Genomic DNA, 18077 nt, shown 5'->3' with positions numbered 1-18077 from the left:
ATATTACAGCATAATTTGTATCTTAAATCAGTGAAAGTGTAAACTGAGTCTAAATATAAACCTGCGTAACCATTTCTGGTCATCTTCATGTCTCTTTTCCACCATGAGTCACCCAGCCTGCTCTCTAGTCTGACCTCTGACCCCTGCAACTGAAGAGACAAGCGAGAGCTGAGGAAACACACACCGCAGAGTGACCTCTTAACCTCCTGGACACACACACACACACACACACACACACACACACACGCACACACACATGTACAGTCACACGCATGTAAACCAAACACATGTTAGTCCTCTCCACAGGCCCTGGTTTGATCTGGAGGATTAGTCTGCGTGTTCTGCCTCACAGCTGGACAGTTTTCACATAGCATCCATCCACATCCACAGCAGCCCATCCAGCACCCCGACTGCGATGGAGCGTCCATTTAAACTCAGCCCTCCACGAGATGATTAATGTGGGTGCAGGGGAGAAAACGACTACTCCCTCAGTTAGTGATGAAAGTAAATGCCTTTCTGTGAGAATGAAATAATGGGTAAGCCTGGCTTAAGTGTAGAAAACCATAAAAAAACTCAACAAATCAAATATACGGGGAGAAAAATTCCATTTTCAAGACCATCTTGAAAAATACGCTATTTAAACTTAATAGTCAGTAAGTAAATTGAATGAAAATACTATAATGAAAAGTGCCAAAGTGCAGAAAAGTGACAGAAAGAAAGTGAATTAGAGTGGATGGACAGGAAGAGAAGAAGCATGGACAATAAACCAGAAATTAACCAGAAATATTAAATTACCACACTGAGAAGTTAGTTTTAAGGGCCGACAACCTAAAATCATCTTGAATTTTCTGTTTTTAATGGAGAACTGACGGGATCAAAGCCCGCTGAGAGACCATTGTTTGCAGTGTGCCCGAAGCCAAAACACTGACTGAAATGCTCCATCTGATGAGGTCAGAACACCCTTCATTCCAACAGCGAAGTCTGGAGATATTTACTGTCAGCAAATCCGACAGGAAGACCGAAACTGAACTCATCCCACTGGTGTGTGTGTAGCCAAAGCCTGATAGACATCCTATTCCTGCACTGTTGTCCAGAAACTATTAAAAACACATGACTGAGCCACTTTGTTGCACTGGAGGACATTTTCCTTCATTATGATGAAGAGCTGGCACTGTACTTTATCCCATATGCACCTTCCTGCTGTCGGAAATACTCACCAGCAGACCAAATGTGTATTAATTAAAAACTACAGTGCCCAGCTGTTTTAGGAAAACTACTTACTTTCGAAAATAAACTTACAAACATAGGCTGTGTATAAGAAGTGAACGTCAGCCATTGTGGACCCTCTGTTTGACACTTTAGCCGTCAATGTCTTAGTTTCTGGCTGTTACTGAGGTAATAAATGAAGTGAGAAGTAGGGTCATTTTCTCATAGACTTCTATAGGATCTAATTTATGCAACCGGAGGACTCACCCCCTGTTGGCCATTAAACAGAAGGCAAGTTTAAGGCACTTCCGCATTGGCTTTTACAGAGTTACGTCTTCAGTGGAGATGAATGGGAAGTCACTAGCACATATTTTTCCATTTCCCTACTTCATTTACAGCCATATTTATCTTGTAAACCGTGTCAAAGACACTTTTATCAATTTGTGATGGACAACAAAGCTTTTCTGATTATGACCCTTGACTGTATCTGACAGACACACAGTCATGAATATGTCCTCATCTGCTTCATAGACGGGGGTCTCATGTTCTTAAAAAGGATGCAGTAAATTCATCACGAGGATACGAGTGGATGTCTGAAATGATTTGTTGCCCATCAGGTCAGCGTGCTGTGAGCCCATTGTGCATCCCAGACACGGGATTAACACAAGACAAGCATGAGAAAAGACACAACTTACAGTCCAGTGTGTGTGTGTGTGTGTGTGTGTGTGTGTGTGTGTGTGTGTGTGTGTGTGTGCTGTTGGTATTGATTATTTACACAGCGTTTGATATGACAGTAGGTGAGTGTCTCCTACATCTGGAGCTGATTAAAATAAATTGCCTGTTTACTTAAATAAATTGCTAAGAAGTCATAAAAAGGGAAATGAGCTGAAAATTGGCACAATAAATCCAGCCAATTCATAACTCTGTCTTCTGGAAAAAAAGAAATGTAAGTAAACAAACTTTAAAAGACACCTTGAGAGTTTTCCTCTCATCAGCAGAAGAATCCGGTCTGGCCCTGTCAGAGAGGATTTGCATGCGATAACTGAGATTATGCTGCAGTATGGTTTGGGTTAGCCTCCCGCTGGGGTGCAGTGAATCATGTGCTCAATGCTTTACACTGCAATATCAAAGGAGCATGACGCCCTCCAACTTTCATTAGAGAAATGCTGTCAGTATGAGAGACGACATGTTTTACTTTTAATACTTATCCACTGTAAATGTCATGTTTAGGACACATTCTGACTTTTATTAAAGAGATAATGATGTTAAGACGGCTAAGTCCTTTACATAAATATTGTATGTGCAAAAAATGCAAAGCAGGCTACTTTAACAAAATTGAGGAATATCTTTTTTAGTTTCATCTGTAGGCTGTTTGCACTTTTAAGCATAAGACGTCGTCAGCAAACCAACATGCTATTTTGGGGCAAAGTATTTTACTATGTTTAGGATACTTGACTTCAGACTTTAAAGTGCAGACTTTATGCACCTTAAAGTGCAAACATGTTGCATTCTAAGGTACACTAATATCATATTTCATTATTTAGAGAAGGGAAATGCAGTTTCCAGTTGTAGTTTTTTTTATCAAATGTTATTAAAACAGCAATCAAAGGAGCATTTGTTGGGTACAATTTTCAGAGGCGGATTAAAACACATTTGGTGCTCTAGTGAGTATTTACACTAGAGTGTGTTTACTTCCTATGGGCACTAATGGTTGCTATTACGCTGTAGATACTTCGTAAGATGAAGTCATTACTAGACTTATCTTTGAAAAGCATTGCATCTCTAAACATCTGTTTATTCTACTGATCTGTAAGTTCAGCCATATTCACTCCAGCCTTACACGTCGAACCGAACACATATTATATGTCTGTACGATGCCTTTTTTTCATTTTAGAGTTCTCTCTTTTCACTAAAAATCCACAGTAATGGAACCCGACCATAAAAAAAGTCAAATGTGAAATGAGACCTTGAAAGAGAGAGAGAGAACACAGGTAATAACAAGGAGCAGCTTTCCTCAATATCTGGATCAGATGGAGCCAATTTCACTAAACTTCAAAATGATTGTAAAGTCACTTTCCACTTACTGAGAGAAAAGCCAGCACTCAATCTCATTTTCTATTAAACATTCGGCCTTCAGAAATGAAAATTGCCCTTCGTTCGCCTTTCAAACAGTGAAAGTCAATGCCTTAATTAACCTGAGAAATGATTAAGAAGAACAATAACAGGATGGAAATAGTTCTGATACTTCTAACAGATCCATCATCTGAAATGTAATTAAAGGTTTCTGAAAATAAAGACTGATGGCGTGCCAGCAGGTTCGTGTGGGTGCATCTACTGTAGACTGGTGAGATTTGTCCTAATTCAATCTGCATTGTTTAAAAGTTGGTACGAACACAGCTGCTGCACCCTGCTTCACTGCCTGCCATCTGGAATATTTTTTTTTTTTTTTTTATAGCTTAGAGCTGCAGTACATATGCATGCCTTCTCCAAAAGAGAAAAGTGTCTTGCTCATGTTATTGAAGAGGAAACACATCAATACCAATAAAGAGCAGCTCCAGCAAAAAGCACTTCATTTAACATCTTGCCAGAGCAGAGAGAGCATCCATCACTATATGAATGAAAGCTCTGGGCTCCTACGCAATATGCACCGTGGCCTCGCTCCAGCTCTTTTTACCTTCGGTGGGGACGCTGGTGGGAGGGTGGGAGGTGGAGGGTGTGTCCCCGCCTGCAGTGGCCTCTTTGCTCCTGGATGTGGTTTTGGCGACAACCGTGGTGGTGAGCGGATAGAGGTACGTGGTGTCCATGATGTCACACATCTTGTCCTTGGTCTGAAAGATAAGAAACGTTGTCATGGCCGTGTGCAAAAAAAGAGATTAATGATGTGAGTGTGTGCGGGGGAATATGAGAGGGGTCTCCTGCATACTGCAGCTAAGGGCAGCTCTAAACACACACACACACACACACACACACACACACACACACACACACACACACACACACACATGTATTTCATACATCTAAAGTACTATCAGACAGATTCAAATCATGTCAGATTGTTATGTTTTTAGCTTTATCACTCACCTCATCTGGGCAGCTGTTATCCACCCAGTCCTGCCGATGGCGGTCAAAACCACTGGAACATCTGGTGGGAGAGAAAACAGCCGTCAGTCAAGTCTTTAGTCAAGTAAAAGAGGTTTAGTACTGCACCTCCATTAAGTCGTGGGACTTCTTGTGTAGCGTATTAGTAGAGGCCTGACTTGTGGTTTCTTATATCAGTCAAGCTCCTACATATTAGACCCTCCCTGTCTGGTTAAACACTCTACTCTTGAAATTCCTCACACCCAATTTATATCACAATGTTTCTTCTCCTAAAGTGTTTTCTTTTCTGGGGCTTTTGTGCTTTTTATTCAACAGTGGAAAGTTGAGGTGTGCCAAAAAAAACAGAGGAAGAGAGAGAACATCTTAAACACGACGCAGATGTTCTCACAAGAGGAGTCCAAGTGTTCATGTACTGTGTATGTTTCTGTGTGGAACATGTACAAGGTGTGTAAACAAATATCCCATAGAGATAGAGCGCACATGTCATGCTCTGAAAACCACGCACGAAGTAACGCTAACAAAATGCACGAAGCTTGCTAAAAAAACGTATGACTTCAGCATGTCAAAGGTTTGTTTTAGCACCCGGTGTCTCCCAAGGATGCAGCGGATCGCTAAACAGGCTAACTGTTAGTGAGCTAATGCTAGCTATGTGTTAGCAAGTTACTGTAGTTAGCAAAAGCACTCGCAAACATGATACTGCATAGCTTTCTGATGCATCAACGTTCTTCCATAACACCAATTGCATACTATCTATCTATCTATCTATCTATCTATCTATCTATCTATCTATCTATCTATCTATCTATCTATCTATCTATCTATCCTCATGACAATTAACTGATTGTGCTGCGTGAAAATTCTGCCTTTTAACATATTCTTTGTGTAATTTCACACTTGCAGTAGTCACAAACATAACTGATCGTCATATATTATAGGTTTTCTACTCTGAATAAAGCTGAGAAGCAACTCTCTGCCCCTCCAACTTGTTGCCTCCTCCTGGGATCTAGACTCAAAGAGGTAGTAGATTTATGTTTTTACAGTATGAAGACGTGGGATCTGGTAGGGGGGAGTTCAATGGGTCATGGGGCCTTGTGGTAAGGGTGCCGTTGAGTAATAACCTCAAAAGGCAGACAGTAAACGAGGCGGCGGCGACTAATTCTCCATGCTGTAAACGGATCAAAATTACAAAACGCCCACGGGCGAACTCGCCATCGTTCTGTCTCGGCCCCCAAACTGTATCCTGTCTGAAAGGGAAAGTTAGTATGCAAAGCACTAAACCCACTCACACTGGGTTCTGTCAAATAAACTGAAGTTGAAAAGCTTTCTGCAAATTATTTGTCACTGCAGGTGGGAGATGTACGGAAAAAACGCACACAAATGAAAACAACCTTTGACCAGCTCACAATGCAGAAACACAGTGGTTTAAAGCCAGCGATGGTATTTGTGCAGCGAGGACAATGTGAGTCCAGTGGAGTCTTAGACATCCCCAGCAGGCTCCATTTCTCTGCTGAACATATTGTTATGGTAATGGCTTTATGTGAAGGAGTCCATTTTCATCGTTCTACCTCTCTAATCATTCCATTCCTTTTACACCCCCCCCCGAAAAAATTTGGCCTCATCTGTTCAATCAGGCGAGACAGATTCCCCTCTTAATCCCACACTTTTACCCGAATGCCTGCCCCCCCCCAAGAAGGAAGACAGAGAAGCAAAATGAGACGCAACACTACCGAGCAGGTCTAACCTGTCCCTATGGGGAGCTTGTGTTTTGTTTCTTCTCAATGGCATCCATCTCAGCCAGTTGCCGTCCAGCGCAGTGAGCCACGGTGCTTTTAATTAGAAATGGACTGAGGTGCTTCATTTGAATATAAATGAACTCACGAGGGAGACGATTTCTCTTCAGGTTTCCAACGCTCACAGCAGGACGGGTAGATTGCATTTCATTCACACTTCTTGGAGACGCCATCTCAAACTCAGTTATTCTTTGCATTTTCATGGTCTCACCTATTTGAGTTGTAAAGATTTTTAGGACATCAAACCCTGTTTTTTTTAAGCTATTTACAGTCTGCATTCTTTCAGCCGTTCAAAATCCGTTCATTGTATTTACATTCTGTAATTGCCTGTTGTTTGCATTGTTAGGGGCGGAGTCCGCCATCATACGCACAGGAAAACAATGCATACATCACATTTATATCTGTCACACTTACTCTCTTCCAGCTGTGATCCAAACGGATCATCCTGCTTATTCAGTTGGCAAATACAGGGCGACTTTTATTTTGAAGCAGCCACAAAACAAGGCAACAATTATTTCCTTCAGTTTTCATCAACTGATCATGTTTGCAATGGAGTAATGGACAAAGCAGAAGCAGTTAGATCCAACTTGACTGTTTCCTGCTGTTGTGTTGAAAGCTACTTGAGCTGTGTGCAGCATGAAATCAGATCTCAAGACCATTATTATTGTCTAACTGTTTTATTGAAACAACATGAGTTTGTTTGGCTGCACTGTAAACTGACCCACCGGTCGCTCAACAAATGTTTTCTGTTTCAATACAAACCAACTTTTCTCAGGGATTTCCTACGTCGACTTTTTCATAATTCTAGTGCAGCAACTTTGAAATAACTTAAACAGTCTTACTGCACTGCAAGTTAGTAAAATTTACTTTTAAAGTCGTACATACAGTAGGTACAAATACCTAGAATACACTAAAAATGCTGCATCCTCAAATCATCTTGGACTACATATAAAGTGCACATTGACTACTTTGCCTTGTCGTTACTTTAAGTCCATTTCACGGTACTTTTACTTTGAATGCAGGACTTTTACAAGCAACGTAGTATTTTTACATTCTTGCATTATTCGATTTAAGTAGACAAACTGAATCCATCCCTGATTGTTTGGCAGTGCAACGAGCTTGTGATTACGCCCTTTCTAAACACAAAGTATGCTATAACGTTTTTCCCGGGAGAATAAGACATATTAAAACTCAATATTTGTCTCTTTAACAGCCATTAATTCTACAAGCTGCTTTTGTGATGCTCACCAGCTGTTTTCTTTAGGTAAACAAATCCCTCCAGTTCCTCTAAACTCATCAGTGTTACGGCCCACTGTGGATCCAACTGGGACATCTGCCATGCTTTATTAACCTGCTTCAGTACCGGCTGCACACATCAGCCACAACAAACTGAACTGATTTAGTTGGCATGAGAGAGGCGGTGTGCTCTCACCTACTCAGCACTTCATTGTGCGGAAAGTTCATTAGGGTTAGTCTCTTAAACTGCAGCGTCTTTCATTAACCCCGGAGCCAACGAGGTTGTTTTTAATTAGCGCGTGTTTAAAGTGGCTAAAGGACACAAAGGGCAGAGGAGGGATGGACAGTCCGATATAAACACGGTTAGAAAGCGAATTAAAATGCAGCTTAATGAGATCACTGCTACGAGGGTACACCTTCTCTACGCAGCTGAGGGGAAAAACATTTCTTCATGTTGTACTGTAAATTACAGTACAACAAAGGTATGAAGAATTAAAATACAGAGCGGACGGGGGAAGTCAAATTCAATGTGAAATCTCAATTGACAGAGCAGAAGTGCTGCACATTTCTCCAGTCAACCACCTTCCTCAGAATAAATTATGAGTAAAAAATGAAAGAGTGGCAGATTAATATTTGATGCACGACGGATTCAAAATGCATACAGAAGAGAAGAGACGGCGGCGGCCCCGAGTCTGACCGAACAATGCCGACAGCAACCTCCTAAAAAACATTCAAATTCCGGCTGCACATTTATCAGGACAGTAAGCATCGATCGGTTTCTCAGTTGAAACTTTCTTAACTTTCTGTCTTTGTATGAAAACACAACTCTACTCTCCATAAGTCATTTCTCCTCAAACTTGTTCCATCCAACACAAAAAAAAACAAACACAAAGACGTCTGCAGCTCACATTTCAGCTGTCAGGAAATTCTTGGGAGGAACGCTAACACTTCTTTAGCAGCTCAAATATTTACTTTAGTTTGAAGTGCAGGGAGACAGGAAGGATGAGATAAAAAACAAGTGGAGCAGAGGTTGACAGAACAGTTGTGAGTTGAATGAATGTTGAGATGAGCTACTGGCTCGTCTAAATGAACAGAACTACATCACCTTTCACTGAAAAACACCCTGCTGCCTCTACTGACTCCAGATTGGTTTGTTTTTACGTTAAAAACTTGAAGTTATTGAACAATTTGACGTTATTATAACGTCAAATTGTTCATCCTGAACATTTCTGTTGCGGTGCACATCCTGATGACAGCTCGTAGTTGTGTTTTTTAAATACTTCACGTAGAACAACACAAGCTGCTACAGCGCTCACTTATTTCAGCTTGGTTCAGCTGATTTTAGATGCCAGCTTCTATATCGCTGAATTATTCACTAAATCAAACTATTGCTGCAGGCCGTGCTAGCTCCCAAAAACCTATGTTAATAATAGAATCGGCAGGATAATGACAATACTCTTTTACATATTAACATGTAAACACATTTTAAAAAATCCCACCTGTTCAGCCGATGGCACCAGCTGCAGTTGAAGTTGATCTGCGAGGAGATGCAGGAGCCACAGCTCGTGAACTGGAGACAGGCTGTGGAGAGGAGGAAGATCGAAACAGGTCAAACAATTTACACAATCAGTAGCCTAACTTGACAAACAGCCAAGGAAAAGGTCCACGCGTCACATAATGATCAGGATTTCATCGAATAACACTTGTAAAGGAGCATACACTGACTGAGCCAGAAGCTGCCACAATAACTTCTTCTTACTGGGTAGAGGCATCATTTCAACGGCCGTAGAATTGGTGATCTTCGTCTTCGTCAGCTCCACGCGGTGGTACTCGTAGATTGTCCTCCGCCTAACGTCTATATTATGGAGAAAGAAGAGATCGGGTGAGAGAGCGAACAAACCCTAAGAAATCTCTCACCCAGAGGTAAAAAAAAAAAAAAAACTGGGACAAGTGGCCCCTGAAGAAAGAGGAACGACAGCGGGAGGCAGAATCAGGTCACATGGGACGCCACCACAGCACTTTATTTCTCAACTCTCATTGTGCCCAAACGTCAGCCCACAATCTGGCAATGGACGGTAGCAATTTCCCCGGGGAGCTGATATCAATCAGACACTGTTGAAAGGCTGCCTTCCCAGTCATCTGTAACAGCAAGTCATCAGCCGGGGAAAGATTGGAGCAATTGATTAGATACATCATTGACTCTCATCGCATTCTGGCCTTTATAACTCATACCAGCCAGCTTCAAATTGGCTGCTTGCTTTTGCTCGCCATGCATCTTCCCTCCCATCAGTGGAAATGGAAAAAGAGGAGGGTGAAGTACAGCCTTTGTTACAATCAAAAAGGCTCTTATCCTGCGCAGTGTATAAACAGATTTGATAATAACTCCTCGGTGCTGTAGTTAATCTAAACCCTAATTGGATTGTTAAAATGACTTTCTACGCAGCCGTTCCAGGAATGAAACTGTAAATCTGTAGAATAAATCACTTAGATGCACTGCAACGAGCATCGGGGCATTACTCAAAACACGACATTTTCTATAGCAGTTATATTTGCTTGACCAATGAGCTACAAAATTAAAATTCAATACACCAGACTGTAGCTGTGTAACATACACAGCAAGCAGTGACCTGCGAGTCTCTTTCATGATAGAGTATTGCAATGTGCTGAAACTGTCAACATTTAGGAAATGAGCTTATCTAAAAGCATCTCTAAAGCTCCCTAATTAACTTTACATCTTGTTTGTTTAATCCGAATCAATACAGAAGTGTTAAATCTAAAAGCTGTGGTTCTACAGGAGATTTTGTGGGCTGGATTTTATGCTTGGCTAAGCTAAGCTAACCGTCTCCTGGCTGTTGCTACGTATTTAACATTCAAACATAGAGCAACATCCTTCTCCTCTGAATCTCAGCTAATTTTATTGCTATAATAGAAATTATTTTTAATAACAATGTATCAAATTACAATAACAAAACAGTTTATAGCCTACAGATTTAAGTTTTTTTTGCCCGGTTTAGTGACAGGATGTTGTTTCCCTGCAGACCTGCTTGGTTTGATTACACACAAGACAACTGATCAAAGCAGCAAATGTGAGCCAGCTCCTTCTAACCTGAGAATAAGGCCGCCCTTCCTCTCCCCTCCTCTCCCTGGTGCCTGACTTCCTCTTGCCTCTAGCAAAGGGATTATCAGGTGCCTAATGACACGGTGGGGGCCAGAGGAAGGTCAGTTCCCCAGCCCGAGGCTGCTGATGTGTGGGCAGACTGTACAAGACGGGAAAGAAAATAGTCTGCACAGTTGATAATGCTCCCATGCACATTTAATTGATTACCGCAGGTGACATTTTGAGCGTCTATCTCTTCTTCAGACGAGGATTACAGTTGTTTTTTTCTGTCTTTTGCAAGCTTTTCTGTCTAGCGCCTAGTATTTATCGTCTGGTTGTGCCTGCTTTTGTGAATACTTTTCAGGGCAGACTTTCCATCCTCGCCGGCCTCCGTTTGTAGGTGGGAGGAAGCCAGACCAATTGTAGGCTGGTCCCAGCAACAACGCCTAATGAGGACTGAGCTACAGCTTTCACTGATGCTATTAAACAAAGGTAGCAAAAGCGTGTCATCAATTACGCTCAAGAGAGTCAGTTAACCCTCATTCAAATTAAAATCACGTCCAGATAAGACACACTTGCACATGTTATTACACTCTTAAGCTATAAAATATAAAGGAAAAATGTGTTTACATTCCCGCTTTATACCAGGCAGCCTCTTACTGCTCATTCATCCATATGGGAGAACTACATGGAAATCAATACAAATGTGATGTGAAGACATTGAGCTAGAGATCGATGGAGGAATGGTGTGTGTGCTCATCAGGCAGCGCTCTGGCCGTTTGTACTGTTACACAAAAATATTACAATGTGTTCAATCGACCTCTTTAACCTCATGATTAAACTCTTGGCGGGTCGATATCGCAAACGTATTAAATCACAATGTTTTCCTCGTAAGCAGAGATCTGCTGTGAAAAGCCTGAAAATAAAAACATGGAATGACAACCGTAAATGATTAACAGCTCCAGTCTTTGCACCTTCATGCTGGGTATCACGATTATTAATCCAGACACCGGCAGGAAGATATGAGGACAGAGGTGGTGTTGGCTTCATTTTAAGAATAACTCACTGTGACGGATAATAATGCATAACGTAGCATTGAACCCGGGTCTCCACATGTGCTTGCACCTGACCTGTTAATTACACACCCACAGGACACCCACAAATCTTCCCTCTCATCTCTGTCTTGGATTGCTCTGCCTGGAGGCAGCGTAAAATGTTTTATTTGAGCGTCTAATCCGGGGCAAAGCTGGGTTGAAAAAAAATGTCTCCCTAGTTTCCATGGTTGCCATTGCAGACACTTAACTGAGTTGAAACACTTCTGCATGGTTCAGCCTGCAGCAGTCAGGGCTCTCCTCCTTGTTTGATCTCCGGTAGGATCTTAATTTTCTCAGGACATGGCAACTTAACAGAAGCAATGTATTAATAATGGATCGACTGTCTTCAGACACAATGGAAAATATGTGAAAATAGTTCAGCTGCATCTTTTCCAAACTACATTTCTACTGGATATGCAGAGCGCGAGAACACAATGTGGCTTGAGGTCACACATTAACTGTAACGACTGAATAGCTACGGACACATGAGCTCCCATGGGATCCTAAAAGTGAATTTTAAGGTGTAAGAACCTTTGCTCTCTCCACGGACTCTTTCAGCTCACGTGTCACTTCAAGCCCTTTGGACTGACAGGCGCAAGATGCAAATCCTGCCCTTTTTGCTTCAGACGCAGACATGAACCTGTGCACTTTGCAAATAGCATCTGCTCATTGCACAGCAAGAAAACAAAGACTGTATTTGTTTCAGCTGTTGCAGGTGTTTGCAGTGACTGAAGGCTAGCTTAGCAATTGACTCTTCATTAAATACCGTTGAACAGATGATGATGTTGAAGAAGTGAACATGAGGCTGTAGCAAGACGGACAATCTGCATTTAAAGAGTTTGAAGGGTGGTTTCTGTGATTTAGCCTAAAACACAATAACAAAAATGTAAGGAATGGATTAAACAGTGTTTGTTTGCTCTGACATTTGCTGGGAGCTTAACACTCCAGCAACCCCAGCCAACGTTACACAAGATAGCGTTACCTTTGCCAAACATGGTTATCCATCCGTTATCTTTAACCGCTTATCACATTCAGGGTCGCGGTGGGGTTCGAGCCGCCCCCAGCTGACTGTTGACATTTGAGTTGGCAAAATTAAAAGATGGCGGTCTAAAATGAAAAGCTGGCTTTTGTCAATCTTTGTTTAAAACAAAGGACCCAATGTTTTATTACCCTATTGTGATGGTATCACAGTAACTAAGAAGGGTGGGGCTTAGTCATTTGTTGTTTAGCCTAGCAAGCAATGATACAAATGTTGACATTTGACTTTAACATAATATATGTAAATGAGGTGTTGGATGTTACATCTCTCCTCAAAGATTCGGTGTATTAAAACATTGTTGGAATAAGGACAGTATGCATTTCAAAACAGAAGAAAAGAGTTTGACATGAGGAAGAAAACTCCTCAAAGACGTCACTCATGTTCAACAAAACACCTCTGCCTCAATCTGCTTCCATTCAAGATTTCATCACTCCATAAGCAAACAGCTGCACTCACTGGTTTCATCATGCTGCATCGAACACATCAAAGACAGCTTGGTTTGTGATGTCGAGGAAGACCGCGCTAACAGGTTCAATAGACAAATCCCTCAGTCCCAACTAAGACCTCTAGAAAGAGATTTTGTAATAAAAGCCTTCAGATGAGACAGAAAACAAAGTCCATGTCAGAATCTCACAGTTCTTTTTACTCCTAAGCCAGACTTAAAAACATGCAACAATCTAAATCAAATAAAACAACAGCAAACATGCTGCAAATACAAAACACAAAGACCTCAAAACAAATACAAGAGAAAAAACCCGCTGCATATCACATCAACACGAGAGAAGTCCTCCAGGCCTCTAGGGGGAGTGCTGTAAAAGAGCACCAGATTCATTTTAGCGTTAGCGGTCATAATGTTGTAAAAGGCTGTGGTCGCAGCACGTTTCTCCAGATGGACATTTCTCCAACTCCAAATAAAGATGCCACAGAAAAAATCCCCTCTTATGTATTGGGTTCAAAGTTCTAAACTATTAACTTTGAAATAAATGCTATTCAAGTTTCACACACGCAATCAAAACAGAGTTTAAATTACTGAATAAATCACATCTGACAACTCATTATTGTGGAAGGCTTTGAGTCAAGGTCCATGAGAGAGAGAGAGAGAGAGAGAGAGAGAGAGAGAGAGAGAGAGCGAGAGAGAGAGAGAGAGAGAGAGCGAGAGAGAGAGAGAGAGAGAGCGAGAGAGAGAGCCCGACTGTGGAAATGTGTTTTGAAGTGTCTCCCCTTCGCTTGCATTTGCTTTAAATTTAATGGGCCTAAATTGCAGTGACTCCAAAGTGCACGAGGCAGATCTGGAGCCGTGCCCATGCCTCTGCCCACTGAGAGAGGTGGAGCCGTGTTGGAGAAGAGGTGGTGACAGTCGGGGCTAAAGCAAAACAGACGAGGCTGAACTCAGAGCTACGAGGCGCAGCTTAAAAGGGTAAATAAAAAGCCGATGAAACGATGAACACAGTCAGTCAGCTTTGCTCGTCAAGCTTTCCGTTCTGCAGGCCAATCATTTTTCATAGTTTTTGAAACAATTAATCTTTGGCTGTGTATTCCGTTGTTGTCCAGTATCTTGTAAGTCCATATGGTGCAGGGAACTCAAATAAACAAATCAATCAAACAATGTACTCTACTTTTCATGATGCATTGTGGGTAACTTTGAGTCTACCATATAGGGTATAATGAATCTCACTATACAGCAACCTCACAATAAAGCGGACTCTAGTGAGTAATGAGTGATTTTAGACACAGTCTTTAATTTCACACACAAGTGAACAAAGGCAGCTTCTTCTTTCCAGCTGTCAAGTCGTTTAATTTGTCCACTTAAATGTCGAATGTCACCTGCAGGTTTCATCAGCTAATGACAGCTAGCTCAGTGAGCTGGTGGAAAACGAAGCCTCCAGCGCACTTGATTCAAACGAGAACCCTGTCAAAGGCTCTTAAATGTGCACTTGACGGCAACATACGTGAGATTGTGCTAAAAGGCCGAGACTAAAGCTGCATGTCCCAATTACCTCCTCAACAGTTAATGATCCATGTACAGTCTTGTATTGAAGGGTAGAGCCAGTCAGCCATAAACATTACTGCAATAATAATTGTATTTGATCTGTCTGGATGCTTGATACAGAAAACACATTTGGACAAAATTACACAAAGGTTAGATTTATGCATTATTGCTTGTATCTTCAAACGGCTAAAACTCAACTTTAATTCTGATTCCTTTCTAACGTAAGCTAGAAAATGATTTTGCGACTCACTGGGTATCTGTTGGATCTTGTGGACCACCACAAAGGCATCAGACAGGCCCACCTTCACCGGGTGATTGACAGAGCTGATCTGTGACACCTCAATGGGGATCTGAGAGAGAAAAAGGGGGAAAATCAATTACCAGAACCACGGCGATCTGTCCGGGGCAGGCTGGAACATAGAAGCAGGCCACACCAGTTTGACAGCACAGACAATTCAGCCAACGTTTCAAAGAATGTGCTGAGGCATCGTTAGGTGGCAACAATACAGAAGTAACTTGCATGCTTTCTAATGGCCATCAGTGGGCGACTCCTCTGTTTGCAGAATAAGGAGTCTGATTGTATAGAAGTCTATGGGAAAATGACCTTGTTACCTCAGTAAACATCGTAAACATGAGGACAAAATGCCAAACTCAAGGCTTCAAAACAGCAGTCGGAGCTGAAGCTCAGTACCAAACAAACCTTGTGATCTTCAAGAATCTCATCAGAACTCAGATTAGATGTGACGGTCAGGTTGCCCTTTTTCAAATAGCAGTGTAATGAAACACCTATTAGAAAAACACCTCCAACAACTCCTCTAAGATGTGAAAATAACAAATTACAAAAGAGGCCCTGCTGTTATAAACCACTGCAATTAAGATAGATCATTGCTTCGTTAATTCCATTTTACACCCTTTCAGCAGGCTCTGTGGGATGATAGTTTTCATTACCACCTCTATTTCTCTGTAGAATTAAGTAGTTTATCTCTGTGTTATTGCTCTGTTTCTCGTTTTATGTATATAGTCTGTACCAGCTCATATATATATATATATATATATATATACACACACACACACCATTGGGACATCTAACATAAAAAACCTGTAACATGATTTCAAATAATGTTGCAAGCATAATGGAAACAGCAACGTTAAACATATTTGCTCATGTCGGCATCACTCTGCTGTGTAATGAGTGAACACATGTGGCTGCGTTAAGTGATAGATGGACATTTTAAAAAGTCAGATAGAATAAGGAAGAAGCTAAACACACGTTTGTGTGAGCTGTGTAATTTGTAAGAAATGAAAAGCGAGTACCGTTATCTTTATTTCTCTGTATAACCTGTGATGATTTAAGAATATTTCCATGAAATGTCTTGCCAAACCCTGAAATATCCTAGAGTAGTGAGTGCTATTTGATTGTAATTTTGGTGCGTATAGGTTAGGTAAATGTGTCCCGAAAGACCTGAAGAGAAAGGCCTAATGAGTATTTACTCAGATTCCTCCAGTATTATAGTAAATGTCAGGGTTTTATACATTTTGCTGTAGACAATAAAGGTCTGAAGATCTAATAATGAATATTGTTCAAGCCTGTTTTCATAAAAGCACTCTGGTTCTGTCTTTTATTAAGTCTTGTACTCCCATGCAGGCTGATCATAGCTGCACAATAATAAACACGTCATTCATTCAGACGGTTAGTGGTGTCAGAAAGAGACAGAGGAAGCAACACAAAGAAAGAAATACACTGCTTAAGTAGTTTTAATGAATGAGTCCTGACCTCTTTGTATGCAAACACAATCCTGCCCGTGTTGTGCAGTGTGGCCTGGAAGGTGAAGCTTCCCAGGTTGTAGTTGTCCTGCAGGTGGACATGGTCCCATTGCACCACCAGAGCGGTCCCTACAGGAGGACGAACCACAGAGAGCTCATCACCACACGCAGGACTGCATACAATCACCCAGATTAAAGGAAAGTACAGGCGTCGTTGGAAGCTACTGCCTCACTATCTTATTTCTAACGCTGAATCGTGTTTCACTCTTTTTACAATAAATCATCTCTCGTGTCTCAGATCTAGCGTGACATGAACCGCTGCCCGGGCAAAGCCTGTAAATGAGAAGACATCAATGTAACAATTGTGTTTGTAAAACAATATGTTTTTGAGGGATTATTTCACGGCGGAGACTTCATTTCCCCCCATGGGCCTGAGGTGATTGACAGCCAAGTAGTGTGAGCACTGATATGAAAACACTCCACCGGAGCAGCATGAAGCAGCTCTAAAACCGAAACTTTTGAGCAAACAAAATCAAGGCGTGACGGTTACTGTGATGGATTATGTAGCGATTCTATTTCATGCTGTGCAGGAGAGAATTGCAGTTTTGTAAATTACTTCTTATGATACAGAAACGTGTCCAAATACACCGACTAAGAGCAGCCGCCAACTAGTTAAAATGTCCAGCAGGAAGGCAACATCGACGCCAATTTAAAGACCCGGATTACAGAAGGAGACACTTTTTGGTTTAATTTGCTCAGAATTGGGGTTGGGTGCTGCACTGATCCTGGATCCGTGTTTCATGTTTAGACACAGCCCCTCTCGAGGCAGACTGAACAAATGAATGAATGAATAAATAAGTATGAGAGTAACTTAAAAGCCAAAATGCCAAAACTAAATCACACATGGACCACAAAGAGTCCTCATTAGGTGTTGCATGATTGTGGGTAAGTACTAAATTAGCATTAGACTCACGGGACCTTCAGCTCTACCCTCCAGACATCGGGCCTCACATTACTTTTAACACCGCTGTAATTTACTGTGGACTTTGGAGAACCTATTGATGTGAAAGCCATTCCCTTCTCCCAGCTAGTCATTTGGCCGTGCGCCAGGGCAATAAAGGTTTGTTAACACAACTAATCAATTTTTCCGTCGCATAGCCGGAGCGCTTCCCTACAAAGTAAAGATAGCCGAGACAGTTTGGTGAGCACAGGAAACCCCATTATAAAGTACATGTGTTGTGTACAGAGGGCCTCTGGCGTCAGACAAAGAAGGAGGTTAGACAGCTGTAGAGCTCAGGGCAGCGGGCAATATTGTGACTGTTTGGATGAGAAAAACGAGAGAGAGAGAGAGAGAGAGAGAGAGAGAGAGAGAGAGAGAGAGCGTTGAAGAGCTGCTGTGTCATGCATTAAAGAGGACAGAGTTCAGGGGATATCAGAGGGTGGACCAGAGTGCTAAATTGCAGCTGTGCCTCATGGCAAAGCATGCTTACTCAGTTAGAAACAAGTTAAGCCCTAATATAAGTCTGCTTGAAATGCATTGAGTTCAGGAGGGGAGGCTGCATGCTATCTGGGGCTCTCTGGCTAAAGAATACAGAGAGGGTGAGGAGACGTGGAGGGAGCACACACTGGCCTTGTTTCTAATTCCACTTATGAGCTTAACAAGCTGTATGAACTCAAAACAAACAAATCAAATCTAGCTCTATCATGCAAGCCCACCCTCGGCACGGGGGAGTTGTTTAGTGTGGTTTGTTCTGTGCAGCCT

At 41.8% G+C, this 18077-nt stretch overlaps 1 protein-coding gene across 1 annotated transcript in view; it reads right to left on the bottom strand.

The window, feature by feature from the left end:
* Positions 1-18077, bottom strand: part of plxdc2b (plexin domain containing 2b) — an 81978-nt gene that overhangs the window by 10388 nt on the left and 53513 nt on the right. The window contains exons 6-11 of the mRNA XM_068709940.1: positions 16326-16444; positions 14802-14901; positions 9091-9186; positions 8831-8912; positions 4288-4348; positions 3881-4034 (exon numbers count right to left, since the gene is read on the bottom strand). Coding sequence (XP_068566041.1) covers positions 3881-4034; positions 4288-4348; positions 8831-8912; positions 9091-9186; positions 14802-14901; positions 16326-16444 — 612 coding nt within the window. The remainder of the gene's footprint in view (positions 1-3880; positions 4035-4287; positions 4349-8830; positions 8913-9090; positions 9187-14801; positions 14902-16325; positions 16445-18077) is intronic.

Source organism: Cebidichthys violaceus, unplaced genomic scaffold (genome assembly GCF_023349555.1).
Source record: "Cebidichthys violaceus isolate CVI_PGR_0920_01 unplaced genomic scaffold, fCebVio1.0.p SCAF_15, whole genome shotgun sequence".
In the NCBI taxonomy this organism is placed as follows: Eukaryota; Metazoa; Chordata; class Actinopteri; order Perciformes; family Stichaeidae; genus Cebidichthys; species Cebidichthys violaceus.
This window is presented reverse-complemented; position numbering and strand designations above follow the sequence as displayed.